Source organism: Budorcas taxicolor, chromosome 5 (genome assembly GCF_023091745.1).
Source record: "Budorcas taxicolor isolate Tak-1 chromosome 5, Takin1.1, whole genome shotgun sequence".
Lineage (NCBI taxonomy): Eukaryota > Metazoa > Chordata > Mammalia > Artiodactyla > Bovidae > Budorcas > Budorcas taxicolor.
This window is the reverse complement of record NC_068914.1, coordinates 113,532,003-113,550,770: the sequence shown is the minus strand read 5'-3', so window position 1 is coordinate 113,550,770 and position 18,768 is coordinate 113,532,003. Positions and strand designations below refer to the sequence as shown.

The 18,768-nt window shown below is 44.2% G+C and overlaps 1 protein-coding gene across 1 annotated transcript in view; it reads right to left on the bottom strand.

Annotated features, from left to right (window-relative positions):
• Positions 1–14,057, bottom strand: part of TCP11L2 (t-complex 11 like 2) — a 41,788-nt gene extending 27,731 nt beyond the window's left edge. The window contains exons 1-3 of the mRNA XM_052639339.1: positions 13,924–14,057; positions 3,398–3,587; positions 401–536 (exon numbers count right to left, since the gene is read on the bottom strand). Coding sequence (XP_052495299.1) covers positions 401–536; positions 3,398–3,554 — 293 coding nt within the window. The 5' untranslated portion in view covers positions 3,555–3,587; positions 13,924–14,057. The remainder of the gene's footprint in view (positions 1–400; positions 537–3,397; positions 3,588–13,923) is intronic.
• Between the last annotated feature and the right edge of the window lie 4,711 nt (positions 14,058–18,768).

The following is an 18,768-nucleotide window of genomic DNA, read 5'->3' as shown; positions in this document are numbered from 1 at the left end:
GTGACTTAGCATGCCTGTACCAACAAAGTTAGACTAGGTACCCAACTCACACAATTGGCTGTAGAGTACTATATTGTAATAGTTTTATAATATTTTTCACACAAGTAATACACAAAAAATAAGCACACACAAAAAATACAACATTTTTAGTCTTACAGTATTGTACCTTTAAAAGTACAGTAGCACAGTCCAACAGCTGGCATACAGGGGCACACTCGAATCTTTGAAAGTTTGCAACTTGAAGGTTCATATGTAGGGGCTTACTGTACTGTTAACTCCCAGTAGACATTATATGAGACTGTCCAGGAATCAGTGTGAATATTTGTGTTTGCAGGACACACACATACACACACACAGAGCCTGCAGCACAGTTCATGCACAACAGATGCCTCCAGGTTACCTGCTCTCAGGGAGGGCATCCTGTTTCAGTTGAAAGTTCTCATTTACAGCTATCTCGTGAGCAAGAGTCATGTTTGACAAGTTCCTTGCTGCAGCCATCACTTCGTCAAATGTCACAACCCTGGGAGGGCTCGTTGCTGAAAAGAAAACAAAGGAATTGTGGAAGAGGATTGCCAACTAGTGACACGTTCTGATGCACACAAGGTTTAAGCTACTCCAGCGTATTATTTTCAAGGTTTTACAAGTAAGAAGAATGTATACTAAAGCAGGTAGATTCCCATGCTTGATACTTATGGCTTCAAAAATTTTTAAATTCCTTTGATAGCTTCAGTTACTGTATTGATAATAAACTGTCAAATGTTTCTTAGAAATTTTTTATTAGTATAGGCTATTACAAGTTACTTTTAAAAATTAAATCACTTCATTTTTCAGCACATACTACTATCTGCATCTATTACATGTACTCTACAGGAAATTGATGACTACTTTTTATACTGTAATTCATAATATTAATTTAAGCTGGCTCACTATGAACTAACTGATTTTTTAAAACTATGCAGTATAGCATAATTATAAGTTTTGCTAATTGGTGGTTACCATTTGACCTCACTGAAGCATAACTTAACCTGCTCGAAGGACTGTCCTGAAGTAATTAAACAAGATAATTTAAGTAAGGAACGTGGCAAAAATTCCATAAATGCAGATAATTAAAATAAATCTGATAAGTTGATCATCTACTTCTCAGTAGGAAATAGGGAATAAAGAATTATTTCAGCTATTTGAAAAATATTATTCAAAAATTATTCTAGTAAGTCATGTCTTTTTGAAATCATTCCTGGAACTCTCAGCTTCTGTTAATTAAAAACCACTGCCTTAAATAATGCTGACTGCCACCAGTGCTTTGCTATCTAAAATAATTTCAGAAATGAGAAGCAGACAAGGAGATGGTGGAGAAGAGGGAGATGGAAGAGGAAGACGAGGAGGAGGAAGGAATGGAAGGAATGGTGGTACACAATTAGTAAAATCCTTCTTCAGGATGCCCAGGTGCCCTGCTGGAGACGTCAACCCTGTATATAGTATAAAGAATGAGAGAAAGCACTGAAAGCTGGGTGGCTGCTAACAAATTCTTTTGCCAATTCTCTTTCCCATCAACATTCTCCTTGAAAATGTCTGTACCCTTTAGTCCAGGAACCTAATTAAATACAAAGGAATTCTTCGAAAGGCTTTATGCACTACAATGTTCATAATGCACTATTTGTAAAGCAAAAAAAAAAAAAAAAAGGAAATGAACTAAATGCCCAATGATAAACAGAAGTTAAATAAACTGATGTTATATTCACTTGATAAAGTAATAAGTAGTCATAAAAATGTTTAAAAAAACATTATCATGAGTAAATGTTTTAGTTAAAATAGTAAGCAAAAAGAGTACATGTGCACATGTATGTCTATGTGAAGAATGAAAATACGACAAAACACTGTCACAGCTGTCACCTTTGGGTGACGTTACAGGCAATATTTTCTTTTCTATCTACTTTTCCATGTTTTAAAAAATGAGAATGTACTAACTTAAATACAGATGAACAAGCTTTTTCCAAAGAGGGTATTTGATCATATTAATGTTAGTTGCTTCTCTCTGCATTTGCACTGACAACTTAAGGGGTTATATTTTCTATATAAAATGTCAATTAAAAAGCTTAAAAAAAATAAATAAAAGACAAATACACTGCTTTGCACATCTCTAGCATCCACACACAAAAAAGGAAAAAGATGTCTCTATGGCCATCTTTTAACTCTCACATCCCTGGTGTAGTAATTCTCCTCATGGGCACCCCTTTTCTGGGGTGATTTGCACAACGGTTTTTGAAATCAGCAGGAAACCCATTAGATTCACTTCCTGCCTGACCCTTGAGTTGAGGCAAGTTTCCTTCCACGTAAATCAGAAAGGACTGATTTGAATTCTGCCTGAATGTGACTCAAAAAAAGATCTCGAGGAGCAGTTTTCCACCAAGTGAGAGAGAAGACAGGGTGGGGTTGGAAGATCTGATTTACAGTCAAACCAAAGATCAGAGACTGTGATGAAAATAAAAACAGATGGACTGTAAACTTCAGTTCAGTTCAGTTGCTCAGTCCTGTCTGACTCTGAGACCCTATGGCCTCATAGGGAAGCATGCCAGGCTTCCCTGTCCATCATCAACTCCTGGAGCTTACACAAACTCATGTCTTTCGAGTCAGTGATGCCATCCAACCATCTCATCCTCTGTCATCCACTTCTCCTGCTGCCTTCAATATTGCCCAGTATCAGGGCCTTTTCCAATGAGTCTGTTCTTCACATTAGATGGCCAAAGTATTGGAGTTTCAGTTTTAGCATCAGCCTTTCCAATGAATACACAGGACTGATTTCCTTTAGGATTGACTGGTTTGATCTCCTTGCAGTTCAAGGGACTCTCAAGAGTCTTCTCCAACATCACAGTTCAAAATCATCAATTCTTTGGTGCTCATCATTCTTTATGGTCCAGCTCTCACATCCATACATGACTACTGAAAAACACCATAGCTTTGACTAGACGGACCTTTGTTGGCAAAGTAATGTCTCTGCTTTTTAATATTCAGTGGCTATTTATTGCTGAGAGTGTGTACAAGACAGCTGGGGTGCCCTTCAAGTGACATTCCAATATGTCTAGAAAGGAGGGGAAGTCAGGACTTTGCTCTCACTCAAACATGCATCTAGGGACTTCCCTGGTGGTCCAGTGGGTAAGACTCCACGCTCCCAACGCAGGGGGCGTGGGTTTGATCCCTGGTCAGGGAACTAGATCCCACATGCCACAACTAAGAGTTTGCATGCTGCAACTAAAAATAGGGCCTGCAGGCTGCAACTGAGACCTGGCCTAGCCAGATAAATAAATAAGTATTTTTTAAAATATTGATTTAAAGATAAAACAAACATGTGTGTCTAGAACCATGCCCAGCACCCCCCAGGCTCTACTCCCTGTCGGCTTACAGGCCGGAGAGCTGGATTTGCTGGAGGAGTCACTTGTGAAGCTCTGCCTGGAGCACTCGTAGTCACTGAGAGAAGCCATGCTCTCGGAAAACCGGGAAGAGTCAGAATCGCATGGCTGGTCCTCGCCCACACACTGCTTCTCACCATTGAAGGGCATTTTGTGTTGCGGGAGTGTGGGTAGAGACAGCACCTGCACAGACAAACAGACCCTGCGTCAACCTTGCACGGTGCTTCCACCAGTGGTGCCCGTGCCTCCTCCAGCATAGACAGCCACGTCTTCTGTGACACAACACCAGAAAGGCCCCCAGCAGATTACCTCCTTCCTCCCATGGCACCCAGGCCAGCCTGTTACTAGGCCTGCAAGACTGCCTTCAGAAAGGGACTCCAGAGGCACAGGTATGAGCTCCCATGGGACATACTCAGTGTGAACATGGAGCAGCTCCCAGCAAAAACAGATCCTCTAAAAACAATGTACAGAGCACATGCTCTCTCCTCAGAGGGCTGCTGAAGTGTGGGAGGGCAAGAGTTAAGAGTGTGGGGCTCCAGGTTAGAAGTTGGTTCTGCCTTTTGCCAGGTGACCTTGGAGAAGTCACTCAACTTCCTCCCTCCGGAGTAAAGCTGGGCTGACAGACACCTCATGGGGCTGGTTGAAGATGAAACAGGATTCATCTTATTAAAGTGCTTAACACAGCATTCACATGTTAGCTATTACTATTCCTCTTTGTTTTACATAAAATATTTTTGAAATCAGTCTCTTTAGTTGTCTGTGAGCCTCCTAGAGAAAGAGGAGCTACTAAGTAACAGCTCTGGCTGGCAAGTGTATAGGTTTTCCTCATCCATTTTGCCACAAACTGCCACACTATAAAGCATAAGGCCCAATCTTTGGTTTGTACTTGATAATTTACCAAGTACCCACAGCCACCCAATGAACAAGCAGGCACAAAGATGCTGGTTCACAGGCTGGGGGAGAACAGGCTCTGGGAGACTTGCTGTGCCACAAAGCCAGTCCCTGGACTCAACATCCAGGGCTGTTTCTGGGACATCAGATTGCTTCGCAGGGCAGGGCAGGGCAGTGGGCCCAGTCACTCCCTGGAAAGGAGACCTGGGGTATGCAGGATGCTCAGGCCAGAACTCAGGATCCTCAGCCATGCCTGTGAAGGAGCTGGCCCTGATACATGAGTGTGGTGCTAGCTGACACTAAGGGGAAACCCAGGCCTGAGGAGAGAGGCACCTCAAATCCTGAATAGATGGTAATGACAATAAAAGTGCATCGAGTGTCTTTAAACCTGAACCAGCAATGAGGTTCTCTGAGCTTTTAAAACTGTCGGAATATGAAACCACAACTACCCATAGAATGCCTGGAAATACCTGAAGTTCCTTCAATCAGTCAGTTCAGTCACTCAGCTGTGTCCAACTCTTTGCGACCCTATGAATAGCACCACGCCAGGCCTCCCTGTCCACCAACTCCTGCAGTTTACTCAAACTCAAGTCCATCAAGTCCATGATGCCATCCAGCCATCTCATCCTCTGTCAGCCCCTTCTCCTCCTGCCCCCAATCCCTCCCAGCATCAGAGTCTTTTCCAATGAGTCAACTCTTCACATGAGGTGGCCAAAGTACTGGAGTTTCAGCTTCAGCATCAGTCCTTCCAATGAGCACCGAGGACTGATTTCCTTTAGAATGGACTGGTTGGATCTCCTTGCAGGCCAAGGGACTCTCAAGAGTCTTCTCCAACACCACAGTTCAAAAGCATCAATTCTTTGGCGCTCAGCTTTCTTCACAGTCCAACTCTCACATCCATACATGACTACTGGAAAAACCATAGCCTTGACTAGACGGACCTTTGTTGGCAAAGTAATGTCTCTGCTTTTGAATATGCTATCTAGGTTGGTCATCACTTTTCTTCCAAGGAGTAAGCGTCTTTTAATTTCATGGCTGCAGTCACCATCTGCAGTGATTTTGGAGCCCCCCAAAATAAAGTCTGACACTGTTTCCCCATCTAGTTCCCATGAAGTGATAGGACCAGATGCCATGATCTTAGTTTTCTGAATGTTGAGCTTTAGGCCAACTTTTTCACTCTCTTCTTTCACTTTCATCAAGAGACTTTTTAGTTCCTCTTCACTTTCTGCCTTAAGGGTGGAGTCATCTGCATATCTGAGGTTATTGATATTTCTCCCGACAATCTTGATTCCAGCTTGTGCTTCTTCCAGTCCAGCGTTTCTCATGATGTACTCTGCATAGAAGTTAAATAAGCAGGGTGACAATATACAGCCTTGACGGACTCCTTTTCCTATTTGGAACCAGTCTGTTGTTCCACGTCCAGTTCTAACTGTTGCTTCCTGACCTGCATATAGGTTTCTCAAGAGGCAGGTCAGGTGGTCTGGTATTCCCATCTCTTGAAGAATCTTCCACAGTTTATTGTGATCCACACAGTCAAAGGCTTTGGCATAGTCTACAAAGCAGAAATAGATGTTTTTCTGGAACTCTCTTGCTTTTTCCATGATCCAGCGGATGTTGGCAGTTTGATCTCTGGTTCCTCTGCCTTTTCTAAAACCAGCTTGAACATCAGGAAGTTCACGGTTCACGTATTGTTGAAGCCTGGCTTGGAGCATTTTGAGCATTACTTTACTAGCATGTGAGATGAGTGCAATTGTGTGGTAGTTTAAGCATTCTTTGGCATTGCCTTTCTTTGGGATTGAGATGAAAACTGACCTTTTCCAGTCTTGGAGCCACTGCTGAGTTTTCCAAATGTGCTGGCATATTGAGTGCAGCACTTTCACAGCATCATCTTTCAGGATTTGAAATAGCTCAACTGGAATTTCATCACCTCCACTAGCTTTGTTTGTAGTGATGCTTTCTAAGGCCCACTTGATTTCACATTCCAGGATGCCTGGCTCTAGGTGAGTGATCACACCATCGTGATTATCTGGGTCGTGAAGATCTTTTTTGTATGGTTCTTCTGTGTATTCTTGCCACCTCTTCTTAATATCTTCTGCTTCTGTTAGGTCCATACCATTTCTGTCCTTTATCGAATGGTCCCTTTCAAATGTATTAAGCACCTACTGTGCACCAAGCCCAGGGAAAAGTAACAGTGAACAAAATATGCAAGGCCATCCTCTCGTGGCTCTAAAGTCCAGTTACCTAAAGCTGTGTGTCAGATGCTGGAGGACAAGGAAGGGGACACCAAGGCACTGCTGAGGAAGCAACAGAAAGGACAGGCAAGCTGTCCAAGTGGAGGGATTGAGCCTTTGCTGAGAGAAACAGGGCTATTTTTTTTATCCTCTGGATGATGACAGAGAAATGGATGGGCCTAAGAGGGACTTACTGAAGGTCAGAAGTCAAGGGCACTTGCCCCTGGCCTCACCCAAGCAATCTCTATAGTCGTGCCACTTATAGAAATGCACCCTTGCTCAGCCCTCCACTTTTGCAAACAGAAAATCACCAACTCTGAGGCTGCCTCTGCAGACTGAAGGGGAGGGAGTGGAGTGGTGCTGGAGCTGCCAGAAAGCTTCCCCACAGAGACACTACTCCCAGAGTCCCCAAACCAAACACCTTGGACACAGGCTACAAAAGGTCTGACCCCTGGCATTCTCAGTGGTGGGCTTACCTCCTTTACCCCAGGCAAACTAGCCTTGCGCTTTAACTCCCATCTGATAGAAGGGGGTGTGGGTGTGGCTGGCGCTAGAGGAAGAAGAAAACGGTCCACTCTAATCCTTTCAATTCCACCAAACCCCAAGTCCCAAAATGGAGTGCTTGCCCTTCCCTCTGGCTTTCTCTCTTTGCAACGTTTTACTTCTCATGGATGGCATTTCTCGAAAATGCTGGTTTTCAAGGAAAGGAAACCAGGAAGCCCTCCCTCTACGCCTGGCCAGAGCTAAGGGCACTCTTCTCTGTCTACCTGAAGCACATCTCTGGTATCTGCCCAATAGTACTTAGACTCTCATAGTTATTTTCCTCCCCTGGCTACTTCTGACTCCTCTTACTAAGGCAGAAACTGTGTCTTGTCCACCATCAAGTGTGTGACAAGCATTCATTCGGTGTCAGCTGAATCGGAATCCCGAATTCCATCTGGTACAATTGCAACCAGAACATTCACAAACTGATATTCCACATTTACAGACCTGTTGCTGTCACAGGTTAAGGCCTGGAGCAAAGAACCTACCACCTCTACCTGCCTTCTGAGGCTTAGGACTCAATATTCCCTGGTCCTGTCATACTCTTAAACTAGAATACCTTAAGCTCTGCTTCCACTTCATTATTTCTTTCATTCATTCAACTGTGACAACTGTGCCATGATGCTCTGAGATCATTTCTCTTCACTTTGGCTATTTTTCTAAGTAAAAGTGAATAAAAGCTTTTCATCCATTGGAATTTATGAACTAGGTTAATAGCTAAAACTGTCCATTTCATTTTTATACTCCAGCTGAATGGCACACCTCATAGGCTTCTTAATTGTGTTTAACGAGGCAGGTAAGTACAAAGATTTGGGAAAAAATGAAAAGGTTGGGAGGTAGAAGTCCCGGGTGTGAGGCCTGACTCTGCTGTTGATTTGGTGCTTGACTTCACCCACAATGCATCTGCTCTCTTCACCTCATTTTTCTGAGGGGGTTGGGCCAGATATCAGGTGCCTTTTATGAGGAACTGCTAAAATGCTATATAAACCCAGAGTTCTGTGAAGCATCACATCACTAGAAGTTCTGAGAAATCAAATGTTTCATGGCAGACATGCTCAATAACATGCAACTATGGTTTCTTCCAGGCTCCCCAGCTGGCTCAGTGGATAAAGAATCTGCCTGCAATGCAGGAGGTGCAGGAACCGAGCATTCAATCCATGGGTTGGGAAGATATCCTAGAGGAGGAAATGGCAACCCACTCCAGTATTCTTGCCTGGAAAATCCCATGAACAGTGGAGCCTGGTGGGCTACAGTCCATGGGGTGGCAAAAAGTTGGACACAACTGAAGTGATTGAGCATAGCACATACACAGCTTGCTTTCTTTCAACAATTCACTGGAAGTAGAGTTTCTGGCATAGGGGATGTAAAAAAAATGTAAAAGCGTCAAAATGTTCAGAAATCCTGTTTAATTGGTAGAAGCCTCTACATGACAGCTGGGTTTTCATGGATCTGAGCAGAAACTTTTCTTTGAGGCCAAAAGAAATGGCCTGCATTCTGAAATTAATAATACCTAATTCATAGGGTTGGTGAGAGATTTCATTCAGGCAGTATATATTGGAACAATGTCTGATACAGAGTAAACAGGATACAGATGTTTGCTGTTGTTAGTGTTATTTGCTTTGGTAGTTGTTGTTTTCATCATTTTAGGCATTAGAACCTCTGGAGGGAAGAATAGTTTCATTCTGTGGTGATAAAAGCATGTTCCCCTACAGATAACAAAGACTGGGAGTTGACCGAGGACAGAACTCTTGCATTTGTTTGAAATACAAATATCAAAAGCAAATGGTGCATCATGGTATAAACAGTCTTCTGCAAGTTCCTTCATACTTGCTCTTACCTTTCTTGGTCTCAGGTGTCCACATAGGTCATCTGGGGACAAAGCTAATTGACTCAAAAGCATTAAGGGTAATTAGACTGCCTTTAAAGCTATTTTGGATTCTCTCTTAGAATAGTGGCAACAAAAGCAGGTTGTTTCTTTAAGAAATGTAATGCTTCTAATACCAACAAACTAGATCTACTTAACCTTCACCAGTGCAACTCACAAACAAACTAGACAACTTTCTGGGAACACCACATCTCATCCCACATGGTAGGATTTACTCAATGGCCAAAGGTAAAGTCAATGTGAAGAGTGGAGGTAACACCAAAACAAAGCCTCAAGCACTATGGTGTATCACTATTCAAAGAGAATAATCACATTTTCCATTGTACTGTTTCACATTTTGTAATAATAAAGGCAGTATAATCATTCCTTCCAAGGTCAATGACAGGGAGGCAGGAGGCACTTAAATATTTATTGTGGAATGAATAGCTATATGACCACTGGCATTTTAGAGAAGAAGGAACAAGTTACAGAGACCTGAAGGGGCTCATCCTGCATTTCACCACATATAAGGGGGAAATCAGTTTTTAATTTGCCAGTGATCCGTAGGCTGCGTCCAGTAACTGACTTTACTTTCTTATTTTCTTTCTGCAGCAAAATCTACCTGCAAATGATCTGGCACTGGTTTAGAACTGCAAAGATGCACCAGTCACCATGCACATGTCTCCAAGGCAGTAAGGACATTGGTTCTGGAGCCAGGAGGACTGGATTCTTTATCTCAACTCGTGATACTTATAGACTGGAGACAGGGAACTTACCCTTAGATGAACTGGGGACAGCAGTATTATCTACTTTATAGAACTGTTGTAATTGAAATAGTTTATGTATTTAAACTCCTACTAAGTGCTTGACAGATATGAAATATTATTTTATTCTTATTAGAAATTATAAATTTTTAAAACATGTCAGTGTCATAAAAAAAAACAAAGAAAGTTTGAGGATAATGAAAGGGGATTTGACACCTGAGTACAGTAGATGATCCCAGATTGTATCCTGTACCAAATTTAAAAATGCTCTAACAAACATTATTGCATCAGTTGACAACACGGTTACAGTACTTAAATCTACTGTCTGTATTATAAGGTCAAATTTACTGAAGTTGATAAGTGTGCTTATTCCATTGCACAGGACAAGGAAAAAGTGTCCTTTATTCCATTGAGGAATAAAGGCCTATGATATATGCAACTTTCTCTCCAATGATTCAAATGAGAGAAAAAGAGAAAACAATGAAGCCTATGGAACAAAATGCTAATAGGTGAATATGAGTAAAAGGTAGATAATAGGGAGTTCTTTGTACTGTTCTTGCAACTTTTTCTGTAAGTTTGAAATTACTGCAAAGTAAAAGGTTAGAAGAAGAAGTACTGTACCAAAAGTTCAAGTCTAATTCAGAACAGTCCAGTCTCCTGTAGTTTTATGATCTTGATTGTTCCCACTCTTATGTTAGCTTAGATAGCACTCTATTACAAAATCTCTTCTAGACAGTCAAGCTTTCCCAATGTCCTTCTTGAACAGTGCCTAATGAATAAAACAAGAAATTGTCCAGAACCCTTCAGAAAAGGCAAAAGAAATCCCTTTTAAGTGTTCTTCTCCAGGTGGGTCCCCTTCTCCTACAAGGTCTCTTGGCAGTGGTTTATAATCCTTCTGTGATTTGGCCTTTGTACCCTTTATTCTCGGAGAAGGCAATGGCACCCCACTCCAGTACTCTTGCCTGGAAAATCCCATGGATGGAGGAGCCTGGTAGGCTGCAGTCCATGGGGTCGCGAAGAGGTGGACACGACTGGGCGACTTTACTTTCACTTTTCACTTTCATGCATTGGAGAAGGAAATGGCAACCCACTCCAGTGTTCTTGCCTGGAGAATCCCAGGGATGGGGGAGCCTGGTGGGCTTCCGTCTATGGGGTCGCACAGAGTCGGACACGACTGAAGCGACTTAGCAGCAGCAGCAGTAACCCTTTATTCTGTTACCGTTCTCCCCCTAGTTCTTCATATTCTGAACATAATGGCTTTCTTTGGGTTACTCTGACATGCCAAACTTCCTTCTTTGGAGCACTTGCACCTGCTATTCCCTTCCAGTGGGATGTTCTTTTCCCTGATCACTGCACAGTTGGAGCCTTATTGTCATTCAGACTTGAAAGCAAATGTTACAACTTGAAAGTGACCTTCCTTGAGTTCCCTACTCATTGCATTAATTAGTCATCTTAGAGCTCAGAATGCTGCCTGGGATAGAGCAAGAGCTCAGTGAGCATCACTGATACACAAATTAAGTCACACTATTCACAAGACAACTTGGGTTACCTTTCTCCTCTGCCTCAGTCACGTTGTTTATATTCCCATTATGCGGTCACTGAAAGATAATTGTCTGCAAATCTGTCTCCCCACTAAATTTTAAACTCCTTTCAGGAAGAAGCTATGTCTTCTTCCTCCAGTTTCCAGTGCCTATTTCAACACGTTTCCAAGGCAGCAATAATTCAAATTAGCAAAGACTCACAGTCCCAGAGCTTAAGGAAACTTTCACATTGTAACTTTCCACCCTCCTAATGCTAAACTGGTAGCAAAAAGTAACAATGGAGGTAACAGTTATTGAGTACTTACTATGATTCAGCCCCTATAACAAGAGCTTAAAATGTTTTATCTTCTTGAATCTTCATTATAACCTTGTTAGCAAAGGAATCATCATTGCTCTCTTTTTAGAGGGAAGAACCTGAGGCTCAGAGAGGTTAAATAATTTGCTCTAGGGTTCACAGCAGTGGCAGAGGCACAGCTCTAATCCAGGCAGTGGATCCCTAAAGCCTGTGCTCTTTACCACTCTAGGATGCCTATAGAAAATGTGGAGAACTGTTCATTCTTTCCACTCCCACGCTGCTGAACTGATCTATCCATTACCACATGGACCCTTGCACATGTGATAACAAGCTGACCTTCCCCCCAGGGTTTCTGCTCCAGTGCCATACCACAAAGGGCATCACTGAAAGAGTTCATTGACCAAAATCATTCTCACCCACCACACCAGAGTGACTGAAAATCCTCCATCAGGGAGTCTTTCTTTATGTACTGCAAAATCCCTCTGTAAAACCCAAATATTATCAAAAGGGTTAATTGCTTACAGCTAGCATGAGTCAGAAGCATTTTGAAGTGAATTAGTCAGATTATCCAGCAGGGCCCTGAGGAATGGGAACCCAGCCAATTAAGGTTAAGTCATGAAAAAGAAAATTTCAAGAAACATCTAGCAGGTATCATCCTTCAAGACCTGATCAAGGTTGGGTGCAAGGACAAGCATTCATATATCTATAGTAAAGGGTAGGGACTCACAGGAGTCAGGTTGGACTTTGAAGAAAACCCTGCAGATGATATGGGAAATCTTCATCTTCTGCAAAGTGCTGCTCTAGAACCACTACTAAACACTAGCAGTGCTAAAGAGCTATCCACACGCAGCAAAGCAAAAAACAGAACAGAGAGGTAGGTGCCTGCTCCATTCAGCTACAGAATACTGGTCTTCATCAAATTAGAGCCAACAAAGAGCTAGATAAAGGCCAACAAAGCCAGTCATTGTCTTAAAAAGCAGATGTTCATGCCACCCATAACATTACAGCATCAGGGAAAGGATTTCTAGGGACTGTGCACACTTGAAAACACTTCTCCCACCTCTGGCTGACCTGTTTTAGTACCTGTTTCCTCCTCTGGGCCCTCAACCCTCCACAAAAGGGCACTGAAGCTGCTTCATACACGAATGGGTATCTTCAGCCCTGGGTTACTTTAAGTCAGGCAACCTCCAGGGGCTGCCAGGATGATAGATGAAATCCCCCGAGGCAGGACGAAAAGGCAGGCTGGGCACCCCTAAAGTGGGAACCACTGTCATAACCTCATTAAATTTGGCAGGTTGGACAAGCAAGGTTTTTGACTGGGCTGGAGACCATGGGACCACGGGGATCTTGGGAGCCAAGGGGCCCACTGGGGACAATAACAGGATAACCATTGAAGATGTTTCCCAAGACTTAGTCACCTGACGACCTTTCTTCACGACTGTTTCCACATCTCCATCCTCACCTGTGCTCTAGCAAACACGTCTCTTTATCTGGACAAGATTTTTGGATTTAAATAGATTTGCTTTGAAAGGAAACTTTGTATCACTGTGAAATCGCTCGGTTTAACGGAACAGTTTTCCTTAACATTAATGAAAACACTTAACCATGTTCGTCCACGTGCCACCCCAAATCATCGCTGTGACCTGGAGTGGCACCATCCAAAGTAGCAGCCTTGGGAAGCACAAGCCACCCCGGAGGCCCTCAGGGGTTCGAACCTGGGGTTGACCCACATGTCCCGCCTCCTCCCGGTAACTGAGGGTACCGTCGCGGGAACGCATCTACACACCCCTCGCCCACGTCCCCTGGGCGCCCCTCCCCTTCAGCAGCACGTTTCCTGTCAAAACAAACCCTTGGGGGAGGGGACAGCGGAGGCCGAGGCGAGTACCGAGGAAACCCCGGCAACAAACCCCAAACACACGATCGGAGCCCCTCCCAGCCCTGACCGCGGCTCGGTTCACCCACCCCAGCCCGGCCAGCGGTCGCAGGCTACAAGGTGCCCCCTCCCGGAGCCCGGATGGTGGGACGCCGCTCGTGGCGCGGTCGCTGGCATGGGTCCAGCGGGAGGTAAACAGAGGGCAAGCGGCCACGACCCCGACCCCGGCCCCTCCAGGGCCCGAAGCCCGCGGCCACCCCAACACCCGCCGCGGCCACTCGGTCCCCGCGCCCCGCTCCCACGTGGGACGGCGGTTCGAGGTCAAACAAGGGATAGGGGGAGGGGGTTGGGGAAGCGAGAAGCCGGGCTCTACCGCCCCTGGCCGCGGGTCCCAGGACGCAGCTCCGAGGTGAAGTGGGGGAGGCGGTCGGGCGGCTACTGGGGGGACGCGTCCCCCTCTGCCAATCTGGCCCGTCACCTCAGAGCCCGCGACCTCTTCCCCGGGGATGGTACGCACCGAGTCCGGCACGAACACAGGCTGAGGAGAACGACGACTGAGGGACTCCTCGTCAGGGGTCTTTGAGTGTTCCCTCGCCCAGGACCGCACAAACACCTTGGAAACTCACGAGTCCAACAACCCTCAGCCTCTCCGCCACCCCCCCGCCCCCACGCGGTATTTAAAGGGCCGGGAGGGACTCTAGAGAGGCAGCCGCGGAGTGGCCACCACGTAAGCGGAGAGCGGGGGGAAGACCGCATCAAGGAGAGGGGTAAATCTAGGGCACTTCAGCTTTGATGTCAGAGTTCTGACAGACCTGACCTCATAGAAAACATCTGCCTCAACCTCGAATGAAAGAGACCCTGGAGAGCTCGATTGGGGGTATTTTGGATGCCAGAGGGAACGGTTCCCCCCCGTGGGCTGGGAGTGGTGCAGTCCGGGTACTGCTAGGGGCGGGGAGAGGAGTGTTTACGGAACTGGGACAGCCGTGCCTCCCCAGCGCCCGGTGTTGGAGGCGGGGCCTGTTGGGGCTCTGGGGGCGGGGCCAGTCGGGGCGCTGGGGGACAGAGCGGAGCCGGGATTCTGGGGGCGGGGCGGAGCCGCCGGAGGACAGTCCCGTGAAGCCCTGGATTGACCCCACTGGTCTACAGGGCCCCACACCATCGTGAGCAATGCAGCAAGCTGCCGCAGGTGGAACTTTTACGACCCAAACACCCCTCATCTAGACCAGGCGATCCAAATTAAGTTCCCACTATCACACGGTCTACACAGAGACAATCTAACCCACTGCTGGGCAAGTGCATTCCCACGCACGTCAGCAACCAAATTGTCACCTATGTTTGTGTCTGCACCTCCACAGAAACAGGAGTCCAGATTTGCATATGACTGGGACAGGACGATTAGCTCCTGGGAGTCACACCCACCCAGGCTCTCAGAAGACGTAAACTTCGTCTGCGCGCAAAAGATAAAGCATCTAACTTCCCCTAGGGTTCTGGCAACACCTATCTCCGAGAGAAGTTTCAGAAGTTTCGACAGTGGTTAATGTAAATAAGCAGTCCCAGAGGAGCTCTGTGCGGTCAGGCCTACAGTTCTGCTCTGTTGTGGGTGTGCTTCGAAGTCTACAGAAACACCCTTCCCCCAACTGCACACAGGAAAACTGCATCTTCTGCCAGGTGTAAATTGGGGGTTATTTGAGGGAGAGTTTCATGCAAGAATGTAAGTGACTTTTGTATAGGCTCAAATACTTCCATTTAGTGCTGAAATCATGTCCGGTTTGGTGGAGGGAGGGCTTCCCTGGTGGCTCAGAGGGTAAAGTGTCTGCCTGCAATGCAGGAAACCCGGGTTGATTCCTGGGTCGGGAAGATCCCCTGGAGAAGGAAATAGCAACCCACTCCAGTATTGCCTGGAAAATCCCATGGATGGAGAAGCCTGGTAGGCTATAGTCCATGGGGTCGCAAAGAGTCGGACACAACTGAGCGACTTCACTTCACTTCACTTCACTTGGTGGAGGGAAAATTGGTTCTATTAGTAGGAGAAAAAAAAAAAAAGCAACATTTTAAAGGAGGATGAAAAGTCAGTTAACCTAGATGGAATCATTCAGTGTTAAAAATGGCCCTATCTTGAGTTCAAACCCTCCCTCTGACATTTACTACTATGAGATCTTGGTCAGTGAGAAAATATTATAACCATCTAACTGGGCTATTGTGAAGATGGAATGAGATAAAGCATGTAAAGTGCTTAGGGTTGTACACAGTAAGCACTCAATCAGTGCTAGTTGCTGAAACTATCTGGCAAACCACTCTGAACAACCTAAGCTGGTGATCTGAATAAATTTGTATTTGTGTCTCCTAATGCCACTCTTTCCTCCCTTCTCCTAAAATACACAACTTGGTACAAATCAAGAGATTAAAGAGAAAATGCTATTGCCACCCAGGTTCTTTCCTATGAACCTAGCTTATGCCGTTTGTTGGAATCAGAAGTCAGGTTGACAGAAGCCTCTAATTTCAATTCTTGCCAAATAACCACCACCACACAACTGCTATCACCACCCTAGAGACTCCACAATAGAAAGATTAACTAAAAATATCCCCCAAACTTCTGGACACTGTGACAATGACACATGGCAGCTTTGCTTTCTTTGTTAGCTTTGCAGGAGCTTGTTAAGTATTGTTTTGTCATATTACATAACGTGAAGCAGGTAAGCATGAGTCAGGAGAGTTGTCCAATCTACCTGGGTCACCAGCTGCCTGATCCTGGGCATGGCACATATTTTAAAGCTCAAATGTGTGATTCTCAAAGCCACAAGGAAGCAATTTTTGTCAAAACAGATGAGTCAAGTTTCAGCATCTGCTGGGGTGAGAACTTTGAGGCATAAAAGGTAGGGTAACATCAGAGACCCATGTCAGAGAGAAAAATCTCCTGGAAAAATAATCTTCTATTACATCAACATTAAATAACTTGCTATCTGGAAACCTCTCGGTCAGTTAACCTCTTGGTCAGGAAACCTCCTGACCAATTGCCCTTAGACTGGCTTGTATATAAAAGCACTATGAAGCAATATAGTCCTGTAAAATATTAGGCAGCTTCCTTAAAATATCAGAGAGAGCCTTGTATCATATTCTTACCCAAAGAGCCCAGGCAGTCATAAAATAAAATCCTCTTTGCACATATTAGTTCATGACCTTCCGGAAAAAAAAAAAAAAAAACCAAACTCTGAAAAGGCAATCTCTTTACTAAGTAAAATAATTAACTGTTTATGTGAAGAAGACATATAGTCACACTTGATTTTTTTAACTTCTTTTTTGAAGCACTTCGAGAGCTCATGGTAATGCAATTTGCTTTCCCTGTAAATTACACAATAGATTAAATTTGATCTATTGCCTTTGGCAGATTACTCAAGGCAGATCGACATTTTTACTCGGCAAAAAAATTTAAAGACTTCTTTTGACACATCTTAAATCTGAGTTTTAAGTTACAGTGAATCCGTGAATAAATCAGAAGATCCAAAAATGTAATTTTGATGTGGATTTGCAACCTCTTAGTAGCTTAACGTTTATAGTGGGGTTGCATCGTGTGCTGATCTCAGTTCAGTTCAGTCACTCAGTCATGTGCAACTCTGCAACCCCATGGGCTGCAGCACACCAAGCCTTCCTGTCCATCACCAACTCCTGGAGTTTACTCAAACTCATGTCCATTGAGTTGGTGGTGCCATCAACCATCTCATCCTCTGTCTTCCCCTTCTCCTCCTGCCTTCAATCTTTCCCAGCATCAACGTAATGCAATTTCAACCTGACACCAATGAGATGTGGAGTAGGGAGCACAAAAGCATGGTAGAAACCCCGGCAGTGATGTTAACCCCTTCTTCTCTTTATGGGAGTTGTGAGGCTTCACTTCCTGAGTTGATGTCCGTTTCCAAGTTTCTCATTACGGGTCCAAGCTCCTTATTCAAGGCTAGCTTCTTGGGCATGCAGTGGCTTATGACCCTATGCTTAGAGGAGATTCATACTTAATTTAAAGCTCTGCTGCTGCCTACTTGAAATTCTCACTCATTTTTGAACAAGGAGCTCTGCATTTTCATTTTGCATGTGACCTTGAAAATGGTGTCACTGGTCCTGACTTCACCATACAGAATGAGTCTAGTGTTTGAAGGTACTTATCTTCCCTTTTAATCCATCCCCCAACAAGTCAATTATTTTATCTAATGCTCAAGTGAAGAAACATTTATCCATTTCCAGGAATTCCCATTGCCCAGTGGTTAGGACTCACTGTTTTCACTCCCTAGCCAAATCATATTGCTTCTGTTGTTGTTGTTTTGGGTTTTTCTCGTTGCACCAAGTAGTTTGTGGGAACCTAGTTTCCTAACCAGAGACCAAACCTGGGTCCGTTGTAGTGGAAGCCCAGAGTCCTAACCACTGGACTTCCAGAGATTCCCTGGGCCCAGGTTGGACACTAGATTAGGGAAGATCCCACAAACCACAAGCGTGGCCAAAAACAAACAAACCAACCCATAAATCAGCTTCAATTCTGGAGACAAAACAAAACAAGACAAGGTGTTTCCTAGGTCTTATGGTTCATTTGAGGAATTTTCAAGGATAACTTTGACTTTACATGATTTTTACCTTATGGTCTCTCTTTAGAACCTAACCCCTCACATAATATGACTGCAGTAAACAGAAAGCTTTATTGAATGGAATTCCATCTCTTTTTCTCTCACTTGTCCATCTTAAGGTACTAAGAAGGACTAAAAATTGATAAAGTGGGGAAAAAATCAATAGAAAGTAGAAGGGATGAAAATAATTTGGCTAAAATATGAATTAGATGATTGATCACCGCATGTTCAAAATTTAACCACAACTTTTTGACAGATTTTGTCATTATTTATTCTTTTGGTCTTGAATATAAGGCAGATTTAGATCATTGGTTTTGAGAGTGAATCAAAATATCGATTCTTTTAAAAAATTATTTATTTTAATTAGAGGTAATTACAATATTGTGATGGTTTTTGCCATACGTCAATATGAATCAGCCATAGGCATACAAAATGTTGATTCTTGATCAAGTTTCCAAAACACCAAAACCAGTTTTTCCCCTGACTCCACGGAATTGAGTTGGTGTAAAATTGGAGATTATTTCTCATTCCAGTTGCCTCTACCATCATACATAGCATACTAAAAAGAAAACCAGCCTTAATACTCTCCTTTACCCTCCTCCATGAGTCCTTTCCACTTACCTGGGAAACACAGTCCTCTCCTGGAAAACAAAAAAGACTGTGAGGGCCAACAGAGGAGACGACTCTGGGCAGGAAGTGGGAGGGGCCAAAGGGAGCCGAAGCTCAAAGGAGGCCTGTGAGAGGTCAAAGAGGTGATG